At 36.0% G+C, this 16,503-nt stretch overlaps 1 protein-coding gene across 8 annotated transcripts in view; it reads right to left on the bottom strand.

The window, feature by feature from the left end:
- USH1C (USH1 protein network component harmonin) overlaps nucleotides 1–16,503 on the bottom strand; it is a 50,791-nt gene that overhangs the window by 9,193 nt on the left and 25,095 nt on the right. For 5 of the 8 annotated variants that reach the window (XM_068194057.1, XM_068194061.1, XM_068194060.1 and 2 more), the window contains 6 exons: nucleotides 16,366–16,442; nucleotides 12,697–12,849; nucleotides 12,222–12,338; nucleotides 9,865–10,113; nucleotides 7,930–7,986; nucleotides 6,288–6,407 (listed from right to left, as the gene is read on the bottom strand). In XM_068194057.1, the coding sequence (XP_068050158.1) occupies nucleotides 6,288–6,407; nucleotides 7,930–7,986; nucleotides 9,865–10,113; nucleotides 12,222–12,338; nucleotides 12,697–12,849; nucleotides 16,366–16,442 (773 nt within the window). The remainder of the gene's footprint in view (nucleotides 1–6,287; nucleotides 6,408–7,929; nucleotides 7,987–9,864; nucleotides 10,114–12,221; nucleotides 12,339–12,696; nucleotides 12,850–16,365; nucleotides 16,443–16,503) is intronic. The other 3 variants (XM_068194063.1, XM_068194064.1, XM_068194058.1) reach the window with 2 other exon arrangements.

The raw sequence follows: 16,503 nt of genomic DNA, 5'->3' as shown, positions 1-16,503 counted from the left end.
GGTGAAAGAGTTAAGAGCATTCAAATCCCTTCTTGACTTACAAAAACATTCAGAAGACTGAGCATAAATTGAAAATGGAACACTAAAATTTGATTGTACTGAAACAACTCTCTGTCTGGACTTCCAGGTGAAAGCTGAAGTTACTATTTAAAGAAAAAACAACCTCCAAAACACAAGCACTTACACTAATGATGCTGCTTTGCTGGTTTCTAACAACGTCAAGAGCAATTGTGACCAGAAATAACAACAAACTACAAACAAACAAAAAGAAAAAACCCAAGCAACAACAACAACAAATAATTGTAAGAGAAATTCACAACCAGAAAAAACAAACTTTTCAAAAAACACCTCTTTTGAGAACACAATTGTTATATATTCAGAACATACTGGCATTTACTGGCAAATAAATAATCTCAAAGCTAGATCTTCTAAAGTCAATTTTCCCTTCTAGATATAGATTGAAACTGATTAAAAAAAGAAAAAAATTAATATTAATCCTAATGTTTTACCACTCAAAATCTCACTGTGAGGTCACTACTATGTGCCAACTTTTCATATAACATCAATGCATCTAACTTAGCTTGCACTACCAAAGGGGTTTTGTACAGAAACTGGCACATTTTACAGCAACAGAGAAGTTTAGCATACAGTTCACTTCTTCAAGGAGCCATCTATTGAACCACCAGCCAACCAAAGACAAAGAGATGAAAACTTCGTCATTATGACAGAGGAAAGCAGCAAAAGTAAAACTGCAGCAGGAAAATCCTACACAATACAGGAAGGCTGAATGAACAGGGCTTTCCACCACCAGTTCCTCTGATTTCCTACCAGTAACTATGTTATGATGATAGCTGTATTTGTTAATCTGATAAAGTATTTCATCACTGAAAGCATTGCAGCTGGAAACTAAAAGAAACAAGGAAATCTTAGGAATATCAGTATCACATCAGTTATCAGTGTTCAGCTATCTTAAAGGTCACATTTAACCATATAGGTAGTTACAGATGGTTCAGCCTGAAGGATTTATTCTCATTCTTCTGCCTAGACTAGCAGGAGCCACAGGCACACACATAAAGCTTACAAAGACTAGCAGTTCTCATGCACTAAGGCTGTCTTGCATCTTCTGTTTTAGAAACTGAGCAACAGAATTAGAAAGGAAAGTTTTAAATCTATGATCAGTCAAACAAGCTGTACCACACAAAACATGGAAAATGTTATTTTACTTGTTTTTTGTTAGATCTAAATGATGAATTGTAAACCACCATCCTTTTAAACATCTCTTGTGGCTGCAAAAGAAAGAAAATCGCCAAACCAGGTGTTAACTTTTTGCTGTAAGTAAGTATCACCTACTCATAAATTGTCTTACTGCTTATTTTGCTCTCCTAGGGATTGAATCACACTTGGACTTGTTAGTGTTGTTCCCTGTATAATTTCAAAATGAAAGAACACACAGAGTGAAATAGTACTGAATGCAAAGTGGAAAGAATTCTAGAGAAACTACATAAATAATGCACATTTCCATACCACAAGATTTCTTAAAAATATTTTCCATGACTGCTTTTACAAATAATTTCTACAAAACGGTGCTTGGGTCTCTCATCCATGATATATGAGAAAAGAAAATAGAAAAAAACCCCAACCTTAAACATGGACAAAATGGTAGACAATGATTTCCAAAATATTGAGAAGTCGGGGTAAAAATATGTTTATGCATTTAAGGTTTGCTTTCCTAACGAGGATTTCCTATACTTGAATTGTGGTGAAAAATTAAGACTTTATAAATTTAATAAAGATTTGTAGGGGCAGTATGTTTATTATAGCACTGGGCACATGTGGGGATTGTTTTTCTTTAAGGGACATGTGCACCCTTGAGGATTTCTGATCTTTTTCTATTACTTTTTACTAATTTACATATACATAGAATTTTACAATAGGTTTATGTATATTTATTTTGTTGATGTTGTGGTACAATTTGTAGTTGCCTTTTGTACAAAGAACTCTCTAATCTTTTTATCTCTTGCAGACATAGCTTTGGTGTTTTTTTCCTTCATTTCAGAATTTTAGGAGCTTCTCTTTTCACTTTGGAGATTGCATTTTTTTTCTTTGGCTGGGACAGTTTTACAAGTACAGCAGAGTTAATAGACTAAACAGCATATTTTACTTATGTTAGTAAGCTACTACACGGTACATTTTACTTAAATCTAAATGGATTTATACTCCATTAAATTCTTACTTTGTTTTATCCCCCCCTTGCTTACATATAAGTAAATTTTTTTTTACTTAATGCAGATTATTATAATAATAAGTGTCCCTTAATGCTTTACTATGTACATTTGATAAGGAGGTTAACACAGTTACTCGTTGCAGTATTCTCTAATTTTAAATTAGTAATATAAAGGATAATTTAAAATTTATTCTAACTAATATTAATAAAACTATATTGGGGTGACACAACGTATTAAAAATTTTATTTGCAGTTGGTGACTATTTAAAGATTATATCTTACTAGTGATGATTTGTATTTTGTTTTATTCTTTGTAGAATTTTGGTTGCCATTTTTTGGTATTATGATGGACAGTAACTTTAGAGATTGCATTTTTTTCTTTGGCTGGGACAGTTTTACAAGTTCAGCAGAGTTAATAGACTAAACAGCATATTTTACTTATGTTAGTAAGCTACTATGAGGTACATTTTACTTAAATCGAAATAGAGTTTTACTCCATTAAATTTTTACTTTGTTTCATACTGAAGAGGTGAATTCTATTATTAAATGGATTTTATTTTATTGTGTTTGGCTTCAAGGTCTTGAATTCCATATTCTGTTTTTCTGTCACTTCCACTATTCTAAGAAAATGGTACGCAGTAGTTTGGAATCACTTAAAATACAGAATATCTTCTTAGTCTACAAAAATTTTCAAAAATGAAATGGGCTAACCCCTATATTTTTATAAAAAACACTACTGACAGCTCCCCAGCCTCCACTCAAAACCTTGCAGCAAATCAGGTAATGTATTTGAGTCTTCTGAAACAAGAAAAACTTTCTACAGACTGAACTCTGGCATTTGCCTTTTCAAATCCATTTTCCTTTAAAACCAATTACTATGCAACAGCTTCACTAATGTTCCTCTCAGTGTCCTATAGTCCTACCATTAATTGGAAAATATATTCCAGAGTTGTTAAAATACGATTTGTGTTTAATTAATACAAACTATAAGTTTTTGTCTTGGAGGACTTATGGGCAAGTTTGGAAAGATTGTCCACAAATTTAAAACCTCTCTAAAAAAAAAAAAAAAATTTCAACACAGATTGTTTTGGTATGGCTATAAACAATACTAACTGAAATTTCCAATCCTCCCCCATCCTGCCACATGGTATCTAAGCACCTGTCTTGACTTCAGTACTGCAGAACCAGGCTTCAAATCTTGCAAATTGGAGGAAAGCTTAAATATTATTTTTTTCCCCTTAGAAATTCTTCATCCAGCTGCTAACGAATAAGGTAGGAAAAATCTTGCATAGCAGCAAGTGTAGCAGAGCCTTGTAACTCACACAACAGGGTGTTTTTGATAGATATAAGAGCAGAGACTTATGTTCCTGGTGGTTTTGCATCTATGACAATCTCACCACTAAATCATAACAGTCCCCTCCTGTTCTCTGAGCCAAAATTTAATTGGCTTTGCCATGAGTGTATTCCAGTTCATTCTAGTACAGCTCACCCTGATTTTCATTCAGCGCAGCCCTCAACGTTCAAGGCCACACTTAAGGTTTAAACATCTCCCATCATTTTCATATTTTTAAGTGAAAACAATTTCATTTTCATCAACTATTAAAAGACCTGGTAATTCTGACCTGAATTTAATTAATAAGATTACTTACATCACAGCAGAGACTATCTGGCCCAACTACCTTCCAGGTAACAGGAGAATTTTATCCATTCTTGCATGCTTATTTTATTCTTAAGTGCATGCTTTTTAATCTTTACTAGTCAATTGCTTGAATACAGGCCAAATGGATTAGCTGCTTTTATCAAATAAATCCATCAACCTCAGTTTCTTGAGCTTAGTACTCAGGAAAGTGAAATTCAGGTAAAAACAGGGTAGAAAAAGTGGTGTGCATTATGTCAAATTAAGACACAAAAGCTGGAGTTCCATAAGTTCTGTGAAATCTAGGAAGATGAGAAACCAGACAGCAAAAGGTTGTCTTTGGTGATACTCTCATCCACTAAGAGAAGTGGAACTGGTCCTGTATCTGAACAATGAACTTCAACACACACTCACAAACCCACCCATAGCAATGAACCAAATTCACTGCCCTTTTACATGAAATCTAATTATAATTCTTATACACTTCTGGAGACAGAAGGCACTGTCTTGTTTGGTTTATCAAACACTGGCCTTTTCTTTTTTTTAACTGATAGGAGTATCTCCCTCTTCAGTATCCATGCAGGTTTTACTTCACATGCCACTTGTGACTTCATTGCAATGAAGATGAATAAATATCCTTTACTGCAGTTAGTCATCAATGGAAGTAAGAGGTATAAGGTCTACCAAACCAATTTATAGAATGATCTTTCTCTCAAAGTCCTACCAGAATGTTGTTCCCATGGAAATTTTGATCTTCCAACTAACATAAGGCAGTTTGGGAAGGAAGATGATTGAATCTGAAAGATTTTAGCAGACTTGTGATTTGGAAAATGTGCAAGCATGCATAACAAATCATAAGACATTTCCCATGGAGGTGGATCTTGTTGCCAGTTTCTTAAACTAATTGTAGGTAGTCAGTAAAAAAAAAAAAAAAAACAAAAAAAAACCCAAAAAAAAAAAAAAAAAAAAAAAAAACAACAAAAAAAAACAAACAAAAAAAAAGTGCCTTTTAAAATTTGTACCAAGACTGATCACACATAAAGGTATAAAGGTATTATTCATTTTGCAAACTAGTTCACATACATACACTTTTTCAAGAGCTATATGATGATAACTGCATATTATGACTTTGTTCATTCTTCTCCTAAGGGATTTCATATTACTTAGAGATGTTAAATAACTGATCACAATCAAAATGAGAGCTCCAACTGAAGGAAACATCTCCGCTGGAGGGATCTGAATTTATTTTTAGCTCATGTGCCTGTCTTCTCTTAAGCAACTTATTAAAACTGCTTCCAATTATCATTCAATTAATTTTTAATGTAGAAGCTTCAAGATGACTCTGGCTGTGTGGAAAGTGGTTACTAAGTATCACTTAAATTTGTTCAAAGTGTAACAGGGGAAAATAAAGAAACAAGAGTATCTAAATTATTAAAGAGAGAGATGATAAATCCATCATGTTTTATTGAAACACAGCTAGGAATATTGTCCACATAATTTACTGCCAGAAATAGCTTTTAATAAAATAAATACAACACAAATTTGATGGGTTTTCTGTCACTTACTGTCTTACAAATACATATATACATGTATCCACACACATGCATGCAACAAACACAGAACTCTGACACAAACAGATTAAGTCATGATGACCCTCAAGAAGAAACACTACCAACTAGTTCACCAGCTATTTCAGGTGAATTTCAAGGACTGTCAGCTGGGAGTTATCACCTGTCTGAGCAATATTTCTCCTTTTGTTGCTCAGTAAGCCTTGGCTCACTTCCCTCATAAACTATGATTCCCAAGGATGCTGCATGGTTGGTCCTAAAATGTTTAGCCTCTGACTTTCCCCCTCACTTGCATTTGAAACAGAAATGGAAAAGAAATAAGAAAAATAAGCTGATTGTGAGTGAATTTTGCAATAACACTGCAAGACTACTATATTAGAGTCTAATATAACGACACACTTTTTTCCCCTCTGGAAATTAAAAGATACATTTAAATTACATATATATGATTAATTATATAAAAAGGCATATATCTTCAAGTATGTTCATGACTTTTTACAAAGGAAAAAGGAAATTTACTTTATTATTTCATTTCTGGTGGATTCAGAATTTATAAAAATAAAACCCAGCATCTGAATAAATGCGAAATAAGATGTACAAATTCTAGGGCTTTACACTACTCTGGAATTATGCACCCCTGTACAAAAATTGTCACTAAAAGTGGCTTTTCCGCCTTGGAAAAAAAATAGAAAAATACTGATTTGTACTTACCATTATTGACTGCTTGAAAATATACAGGAATTTTAGTTAGCAGGAAATGGGACAAAGATTGATTCTTTCACGAGATCTCAAAGAACAACGTCAAAACCAAACCCCCACAGTACTGGAGCACTCAGAAAAAGGATATTAAAAGGCTTACCAGGGCCTCTGATTTGATTGTTGGCCTGACCACAAAGTTTGGGTCAGGATGCAGCATAACTGGTTTAGAGACTATTGGTACCCCTGGATGACGCTGGGTAGGTGGACTTGGAGCAAGTTGCTATGGAGTTAATTTAAGAAAATTACAGTTTACAACCTAATTTGCACAAATCCATCATTTCACCAAGACTCCTCAATTCAAATAGTTTATCATAATGAATTTAATGACAGTAATACAAAACAGAGCTGACAGAATTATTTTAACTAAGGCTTACAAAGTCAACAAACCAAAATACAATTTCTCTTATATCCAAGTAGTAGCTTTTCACCTAAATTCTAGTTTCACCAGCAAGATTATGGAAAAATCTCAGCCCTGCTTTTGGCATTTTTCCTGTAAAAGCAACAAACGGAATGAGAAATTGGAGGAAAAAAACCAAAACTGCTAAAGTTGAATGTAAGAACACAGTGAACCCAAAATAAGATTTTAACTAATCCATGGCTAAATAAATCTTTTAAGATAAAATTCAGTAGGGCTGCAGCAAACAGCTTTCCATAAGGAATTTCAAGTTAAATAATCCTGATTTAGCAGCAAGGGTTTGTTAGGTTAGTACCCTGCCCTTGACTCCACGAAGTAGAGATACCCAGAGGCATCTGAGACGTCATCATTCAGCATGCCCTAGTCCAATCCTACACCTCTCACTCAGCCAAAACTCCCACTGACATCAAGCACAGTTTTATTCAAGAAAAGAGTTCAAAACTGAGTTCTGTGGGTTCAGTTTCTGAAGTAACCTCAGCAACTCTTGGGACACTTTTCCCAATGTTTCTCACAGGAAATGTGATGTATTCCAGAGATCGCTCTTACAGTACAAGCTGTAACCGCTGAAATTATTTATCTGCTTCCAGCAAATGGATTAAGCCACTTTTTTGGATTTGTTTTTTGTTTGGTTTTTTTTGTGCGTGTGTGTGTTTTTCCCCTGTGGGTTCCCCCCCCCCCCAATCCTTTCCTTTCTTAAATAATTTTTACAAAGTTTGAATCAGATATTTGAAAGTCCCCGTGGATATACCTCAACAAAAGTTCCACTCTGCAAAATACATTATATCATTAAGCATTCTGAACTTAGAAGAATTGGAATCAACAGATTCACAAATACCAACTTGTTAAGCTGCACTGGAACTGGATGATTTCTCCTGGAGTTGCACAATTTAGCCACAGATTTTTCTAGAGTGCAGAATGGATGTCTGATTGTTCTGACTCAAACTCAGTGCAAAGAAATATCAAACAAATGGTGGTTCTGAGATGAAGCTTGCTTCTTAGCACCCATTACATTTAAAAGGTAGTTTGAACCTAGCAATTTTTGCCTTGATAGAAGAACAAAGCACATGTGCTGTGACATACAGACATTCACAACATGCAAATATTGACTGCATTTTGCTAAACTGTTGAAATACAAAATCCATGGACCATTAGGAGTCACTTCCACTGTTTGTGCTTTCAGCACAGCAACCTATCCACACAGATCATTCCATGTGCTGAATTTAAAAGAAATTATCCCTGCAGATTGAAACCCTTGGCAATTCCTTGTCATTAGCACTACATGGGAAGTTCATGAAACTACAGCCATGCTAAACAGCTCGTGACATACCAGCGGGTTGCTTGACACAGGGGACGCTTTGCCAACGTGGGAGGTGTTTCTTACAACCTAAACAGCAACACACTTAGTACTGGGTTCATATAAAGTGTAAAGCTAATTTTTTTCAGAAACAGACAATTTATACCAGATATTTTAAAAGCTAACTCTCAAGAATGTCTCTGACAGGATTTTATTCCTTTTGTCAGGTTTTGTTCAAGCTGAATTGGAAATTAAATTGTCTGAGTTAAAACCAAAAAGGGAGCAATGTAGAAAAGATGTACCAGCTTGAGTAATATTAGAAAAATGAACTTATGGGACAACTACAGTTGTCTTATTTTTTGGCTTTAGCAGGCATAAACATGAGATCTTTTATCCACAGCCACACAAATGCATTTCTTTTGCTTATCTGTGGGGTTAAAAACTGACTTTGTAAAAGGTAGCAAGAATAAATTGTCAAGCTTTGGATTTTTGTTCCATTTCTGAAACAGCATCAGATATACTGAATTATCTATTCATAAGCAAAGCAGCTTTGGCTCAATTAATTTTACTGAGAGCCTAGTTATTTCCTCATATACAGTAATTATATTCAGTGAAAACTGACATTAATTTCAAAGACTAGGTTATTTGTTGTTATCTCACATATTTTTCTTAATTATTAATTTATTTTCTCTAACATAGCTAGCGGTGACAAACTGCCAGAAACAGATATTAGATTATATTGATTTGGAGTCAGATAAGTATGGCAGTTCCTGTATTACTCCTCTCTGAATAGTCTCTGTTCTCTTTAGAAGAGTGTATTTCTCCTCCCAACACAAGTATTTTGTACACTTTGGTTGTTTCATGTCATTTTAATTTTGCAAATAACTTGGGAAACCTGCTATCCATGAGAAAATATATTTCCATTTCAGTAGATCTAGCACATTCTTGGCACTTCCAATGTATAGATCCACATAGATCAAGCACTATCAGAGGTCCACATAAGTTTACAAGAGATTCATGGGTCACATTGGGGCAATTATTCACAGAAAGAGAATCTACCAGTTTCCTCCAAAAGGGACAAATTTGCATATCCTTCCCCACCCAAGGAGAATCATGCAAATACAAAGACTATATGGTAAACATGCAAAACCCCCAAAACCCAACAGTGCACTCAGTCAACCCATGCAGAAAACTGTGTAGGAAAGAAGTGACCAAATGGGATCCTTTTCTGCTGCTTGAAACAAGTAAGGAACTTATGCCAAAAGAACTGGTACATGATTCTCACTACAGTGCTTAGTAAAGGGAATTATGATGAGTCAGCTGCCATTTCTTTCCTAAAGCAAGATTTGGCACAAGATTTATTTTATTTGATCCTCTTTTGGACTCAGATTGCAATAAGGAGAAAGTCAATGTTTTCTCAAAGTGCAAAAAGTCAAACCAGGATACCAGCTCTTGCTTTTTTGTTTTACACAGTTTTGACCTTTTAAAAGTTTGAACTTCCGACTTTAAGCCAGTTTTCTTTGTCCACTCTTCTCACCTAACAAAGCAATTTGATGACACATTTAAAGCACTTGTACAAGTCATTTTCACTACAGGGATACTCTTCTCAAATTTAACAATGAATTTAATCTGCTGCCTGCAATAGCTTTTTTAATCACTCAAGTCTAAATCATCTTTTTTTTTTTTTAACAGATACATTCTGCTTAGGATATCTGCAGGTAATAGGGTTACAAGGTATGTAAGCAGGAGAGCAAACTCCTCCTGATTTATATTTAAAAAATATTAAAATGAAACTACCTCTGGACTGCATTCACTACTGAAAAAATGAAGAAACCACCCTGTTCCCTCTTTTAACATTGCAAGGGGCAGAAGGGTAGGTCCAGTGGACAAAGAGGGTGATGGATCAGGGCAGGGAGGCATGCAGGGGAACAATAAAGGAACATGCATCCAAACAGATCCCGAGGTCACCTGGGAAGCTGGTGTTACCAACAGGGCTGGACCTCGTGGTGCATTTGAAGCAGAAGGTGGATGAGCCGGTGGTGCTAGGGTACCAGTGGGGGGCAGCGGTGGTGGCGGAGGTGGCGGCGCACGCTGTTTGGGTTTGTCAACTTCATCTAAGTTTATGTCATCGAGATCTGTGGTGTGCAGCTGCAGGCCCCCCGCAAAGCGCCGCATCGAGGTGGCAGAGGGAGAGGCAGAAGGACGTCCGCTCGCCAGCTACGGGCGGCAGAACAGAAACCTGCCTCAACACTTCTGAGGAATGGGCAGCCCTGGAACCCCGCTCAGCCTAACTGCTCCTCCACAGGAAGATGTTTGCTTCTCCCACACACAATATACAAAAATGTTTTCTCTGAAAGCCTTTCCAAAAGCAGTCCTTGGGATTCCAGTTTAAAAAGAAGAAAAACAGGAGTGGTGTGACAGCAGCTATTGGGGTCAGGGGGTCAACAAAAGAAACCCAACAAAACCCCAATGGCATGAAGTTTTCAGAAGGCAAAATCACTGGACAAACCAAGGTAACACAACTTTTGCCTCTCTGGCAAAAGGTAGAGGAGGAAGCAAGAATTACTCCTCACAAAGGTGATTATTTGAAGGAAAATAATCAAAGACAGGCCTTGAGATTCTATGTCATTAAAAAAGGGAAAGGGATTAAAGTTGTGTAAACATAACCACACATTAGTACAAGAAAGGAAACTAAGCTTAAGCAGCTATCAAAACAAAAATTTAGTGCGCTATTAAATTGAGAACCTCAAGGGTCTTGTGGTCTTACATTTTATGTTAATCCACACCATATCTATTGGGTAGTAAACAACTTCAGACTTTCAATGCAATGAGCAGCTCATCCAAAAACATAAGGATTTGTGTGAGGAAGGCGTCTACATCTGCTGTTAGAGTTGCTAACATTTCTTGTATCAGTGATCCAACTGGAGTATTTGAGAAAATTCAGTCATTTTGCTGTTTTGTAGACCTAGCTGAGGAAACCTTACACAGATAAGCTGTCTGACAGACACATTCATCTTACTCTAACATGGCAACACTTCCCTCAAGTGGCTAACACTTTTCACATTCTCCTTATCTAACATGCTCACCTCTTTGTGCCGAAAAATTGCTATTTCTTTGGCAGAGGTTGAGATCTTGGATGCTCTTGTTTCCAAGAAACAGTTCCAACCTGTAGCACCTGAGTATCTTTCAGCTGCATTTACCCCTAAGGAGCACTCAGGTTTTGTGTTTTACATGTTTTAACTGCTTGGGTAGAAAAAAATCGTACTAGGGCAATTACATATAACGTAATGGAATTTATTTGTAGAGAAATTGTAGCATGGCAATTATATATAATGTAATGGAAAAATTGATGGAGCAAACACAACACAGAGTGCTGGTCTTAAATCCAGGTAGAGCTCTGAAAATACAACAGTGATTGTAATCTGTAATGCTCCTTCTTACTTTACAAAGGGGGACAAACTTTCAGCAGAATACAAGCTGCCAAGTTTGGGAAGTGAGAGAAAACCTCTGCATAATCATTCCACTAAAGACCTGAACTGAAAAATCCCATGGATCTGAGCCTAGGGCCATGAGACACAAAAGATCAACTGCTTTTTTTCAGAGCTGTTCCATGCTGACCTGAAGGAAAAATCATGTGAGAGTGTTCCCCAAGGTCCCTTTTGTGGTTGCAGTTTCTCGGGGACCCCATGGGAGCTCAGCAGATTGCAGTGTTCCTCTTGGAAGTGGCTTTCCTTGGAAGACAGCCAGAGAAACAGGATGGTGGGAAAGCCTCACCCCAAGCCTAGAACCATCAGGCTCTAAGGAACAATCTCTTTCTGCAGCCCCCCTGATTAAAGGGGACTGCTTAAAGCACAAGCCCAAACCCTATTCCTTGTAAGTTTCATATATTTTTGTAATTTTCTTATCCTGTTCCTTTATTTCACACAGTACAAGGAAGCTTCCAAGAGCTCATCATCAATGATGTTCTTATATTCACATGATACTAATAAATATAGCTGGATCTAGCTTTTGTTACTGGCAGAATGTCCCACCTAGCCCAAATATTTCATGAGACAATAAAACTGTTAATTTAGTGGTGATAATAGAGTTAAAAAGGACAATATACAACCAGCTCATTAAAATAATGTTTAAATTTTCATAAAATATAGGAAAAGCAAATTCTATAGACTGTAAGTCATCAATTATTGACTTTTTCCCCCTCTCTGAGAAAGGACTGAGGGGGTAAGAAAAAGAAAGATTTTTTTCACTGGTAAAACCTGTTGCTTTTAGGAGACAACTTTCAGTTATTTAGAGATCATGCAATATATGGAAAAGCTAAGCTTTACCTCAGGAGACTCATTCTCCACAGAAGAGATTTGTTCTAACCGTGTTTGACAAAGTCTTTCCACCCAGTGCTGAACCTTTTCTGATTCTTCCAGGTCTTCTCGTTCTGTCTCAGATACCTTGACCATAACAATGGTGCATTAGAAAAGGTTATAGGTATGGTCATAATACAGATAAGTTTCAAAAGTATGAAATGCCACCTAAAATAGTTTAAAAAAAAATACTTTTAAGGATTTCCTATTTTGCTGTTTTTCAGTAAATTCATCGCTACACATGGACACAACTGCAGAGATATCCTCATCAGGACAAAAGCTGAATAGAAATAAGCAAATGTGGCAACAGAATTTTGCAGTAAACCAATTCTTAAAATTTCATTATCCTTGAATAATTAAACAAGTGTCCTGCTAAAATAATTCCACTAAAAATCCATCTAATTTTCTTTCAACATAACTTTGCACTCGATAGATCACAACATACCTCTTGCACAAGACGATTTATTTTCAATTGTTTTTCTTTCTCCAGCATTCCTTCTTTCTCTTTGGCAAGTTTTTGTTCAAACTCCATTTCCTTTTTATTTTTCTTCTGCTCACAGAAACTATCACTTTTTGACTTCTTTTGTTCTTTCCCTTTCTGGGAAGGTTTTGTAACAATTTTTTTTTTACATCAACTAAAACCACCACAAACTTCAATCTTGGTACATGAGTGTCTGCCTTGAAAAATTAATTACAATCTATGCAAGTATGGGAATGGTTTTTTAAAAGAAAATCCAAAGTCCATTTACCCAGCAATCTGCAGGAAATTCAAACTTTTTGGAGGGCTTGTGCCCCCTTACATAAGCTGGATGAGATCAGAGAATTCAACTTTTTTTGTTCCTCTGCAAAGTTACAACTTTAGGCACACAGGCCCACTACAAAGCTTTGAATATTCAAACAGTTTTGGCTAGGTCTTGATTTGCCATCTCTCTGTTTTGGCACACATATATATATATATATATATATATACATATATATATATATATATATATATATATAAGGCTGATTGCTTTCAGGTGACAGATGCTCATGTATGGGTAGATGTGTATAGTCCATGCACACAACAGCTTCATGCATATGCCCTAAAATCAGCATTGCATCCCCTAATAAAACTGAAATAAAGAATTATAAAGGAAAGGTTTAGATCAGTGCAGAAACTGAGTTCCTGCTTCCAAGAAGGAACACTGCATCACAAAGACCATGTAGCTCCTATAAGCACTGGATAAAATCTACTCAGATGAGTTAAACAATACAGCACAAAGTGACTGTAAAAATTTTAGATGCATCATACAAAGGGAAAAGCTTTGTATGAGTCTTTTAGAAGCCTCTGTTCCTGTTCCTCTTCAAAACACCCTCTGCTCCTTATTTCTACTTTAGTGATGTCACATTTCTGCTACCCTTTCACATTTGTACAGGTAGAACGGTTAGTTCATTTTGGAAATGCCACGTTCTCCTTTAATATAGGAAAAGTAAAACAGAGGAGCAGGTGGCCATTTATTGACAATTACTGCCACAGTCAGAAAGGCTGTGCTTCAGATTTGATTTTGTTCTTATCCTCAGCTATTGACTTTTCTTGCTTTGAATTCCCAAAACCACCACAAACTGCTTCACATTAAATAGAATTATTTGTCAATTATTTGCCAATTCCCCCAGTCAAGCAGTTAATGGGAACTTTGTACTGCTGAGTTCAGTGGGATGTGGTCTATTGCTTCATGGTTACATGGTGGTGGTGTTGTAGGGAGGGGAGCAGGGGGAAAAGGAACCCCAAAAACATTGTAGATAAAGCTTAACGAAAAATTTAGTTTTTCACACTAATGTTTTAACATAAACCTAATTCTGTGGTCTATTTTATTCCAGGCTGCTTAGTTTTTACCTTAACAACAATTGCCAATATCATCCTCTTAAAAATTCAAAGATACATTTAGTACTGTCTGCTAGATGTAACATCAGGCAGGTCAACTTCCTAGGTATCAACATTTGAAGAATTACTGAATTCAAAGGCACACTAAGTAGTATACAAGCCAAAGTCTTCTAGAACAGGAACATACATCTGACTGTCTTAGCTGCACTCACAGCATTCCGATACAACAGGATGATTCATCCTTTCCTACAATTTTCCCCATGGATTCAGTTTACTTCCTATTATAGAAATCTTTAGTACAGAGTGAAATATTGTTTTTAAAACAAACAAAAAATCATTAGCAATAGGCAGTAGGATAAAAATTCATCACTGCCAAAAGCATATGATTAGAAATAAAATATTTTCAAAGTTCCAGCGCATACAGTGTGGTAAGTTCAACAGGAATTGTGTTAAGATCATTAGTATATGAAGAGGTATTTGGGCATTCTCTAAATTATAGTTGTCAGCAGCAACACCAAATATTACCCTCTTTGCATGAAGAGTTTCCACACCATGCTTTTATAATTTTCAGATAAAAATCCTAACTGCCCTGGTTTTCACACAGGTTACAGATCCATGATGATTTTGTACTAGTAGTACAAAAGGGTATTGGAATGCACCATCTTCTCCTGATCTTGTTTAAGGGGAACAGATATATGCTAGGCACACAAATGTCAAAGTAATAGTTCTAAACAGTGACACGAATACTTCATCTGTCAGAAACAGTCCCGACCTTCTCTAAAACCTTGAGTTCTTGCCTGATAGACACACAAAATCTTCATGGCAATTTTACCACAGTTAATTAGCAAAAAACCCACCCCTAAAGCACAGAATACAACACAACAGCAATCCCCCTATAATATGGCTAATATACATTGCAAGAAATAAAGAGAAGAAAACAACAGAAAGTAAAAAATATTATTTGAAACTCTCATAAATTTCAATACTTCAGCACATTAGCAGCATCTCTACAGACACAGAAGTATTCTAGCAGCTTAAATACTGTTAATTTTTTTTTCTTATATGTGCATGCCTAAAAGCCTTTTCTCTTCAGCACTCCTACAAGGAGATTTGAAAAAGTATAACTGGATAATTTTTGTCTCTACTGTTTTTATACACTCATGATTCTGAGGACTTCAGGAGAACATGAAGACATGCATTGCCCACCTGTAATAAACACCTGCAATGTATTGTTATACAATTCCCTCTGCACATGGCAGAACTCAGAGCCTGAAGGACTCAAAAAGATAAAGTCCTAGACACCTACATCCCAAAGGCATCTTAATTTGTGCACACGTTAAAAGAAGGAGTATTTGAGTATAAAGAATGCTTACTAATAGCAGAGAATAAGAAAAATGAGGAATTCCAAATCAAACACACACAGAGCAAACAAATTCACATATCAAACTGTACCTTACGGATTGTAGGAAATTTTCCTTCATACCGATAAAACCATCCAAAAGCTACAAAAGGTAAAGGAAAAGTTGTTTCTTGAAAAAAAGCCAAGGACCGGCTCATACTCAGACCAATCCATGCTGATTCGTGTAACTGATTAAAATTTATTTGAAGGCACAACACCAGAGGTTTGATATTACATGACAAGTTCTTAGCTAAATTCTTGATAAATGATTCTAGAACATGTAGTCATAGGCTTCCCTTATTTTAACGATACACATTTTATGCCAAACAAAGTAAATTCAACAAGTAATCTTCATACAGAACCACACAGGCATGTGCATTGCTAAGATTTCTATGGTCACACTCCTACTTTACAGTAGTTTTAGCAAGCCTCATGAAAATTAAACAGGCATTCAAACTCATTCAAACTTGTGGCAGAACATGGCTTTTGAGGAGACATGAAAAGCTCCATTTCCCAGGACAAAATATTTCAAGCCAAGTGCATAAATGTTATAAAATATATTGCTAAGTAAAAACATACAAAGGAATATATTACCATAACTTTATATAAGAAAAACTGCTAACGCAGAGCGCTCAATATAGTCCACGTTTCTGTAGGGTTGTTAAATTTCATATCAAGCTATCCTTAGATGCAATGACAGTAGCAGTATCAAAATATTTCATCATTTACTAAAGGACCACACATATTGCCTAGGAAAACCAAATGGTCAGTTGAATGTCAAGACTGACTGTCAGGAGGAGGCGAGACACAGGAAGAATCTGAATCAGGATAAGAAGTCAGGCTGTGTGGCAAACCTGTTTGTCCTGCTTCATGTTCACTTCATCCATGTCATCTGTTTCAAGCTGGTCATGTGCAACTCCCTTTAAATCTTCTAGAGAAACAAAGGAGGAAAGGGGTGAGGGGACAGAACTGATAGTAACTGGGGGTTCCCA

The sequence above is a fragment of the Anomalospiza imberbis genome, chromosome 6 (assembly GCF_031753505.1).
Source record: "Anomalospiza imberbis isolate Cuckoo-Finch-1a 21T00152 chromosome 6, ASM3175350v1, whole genome shotgun sequence".
NCBI classification, from domain to species: Eukaryota; Metazoa; Chordata; class Aves; order Passeriformes; family Viduidae; genus Anomalospiza; species Anomalospiza imberbis.
This window is presented reverse-complemented; position numbering and strand designations above follow the sequence as displayed.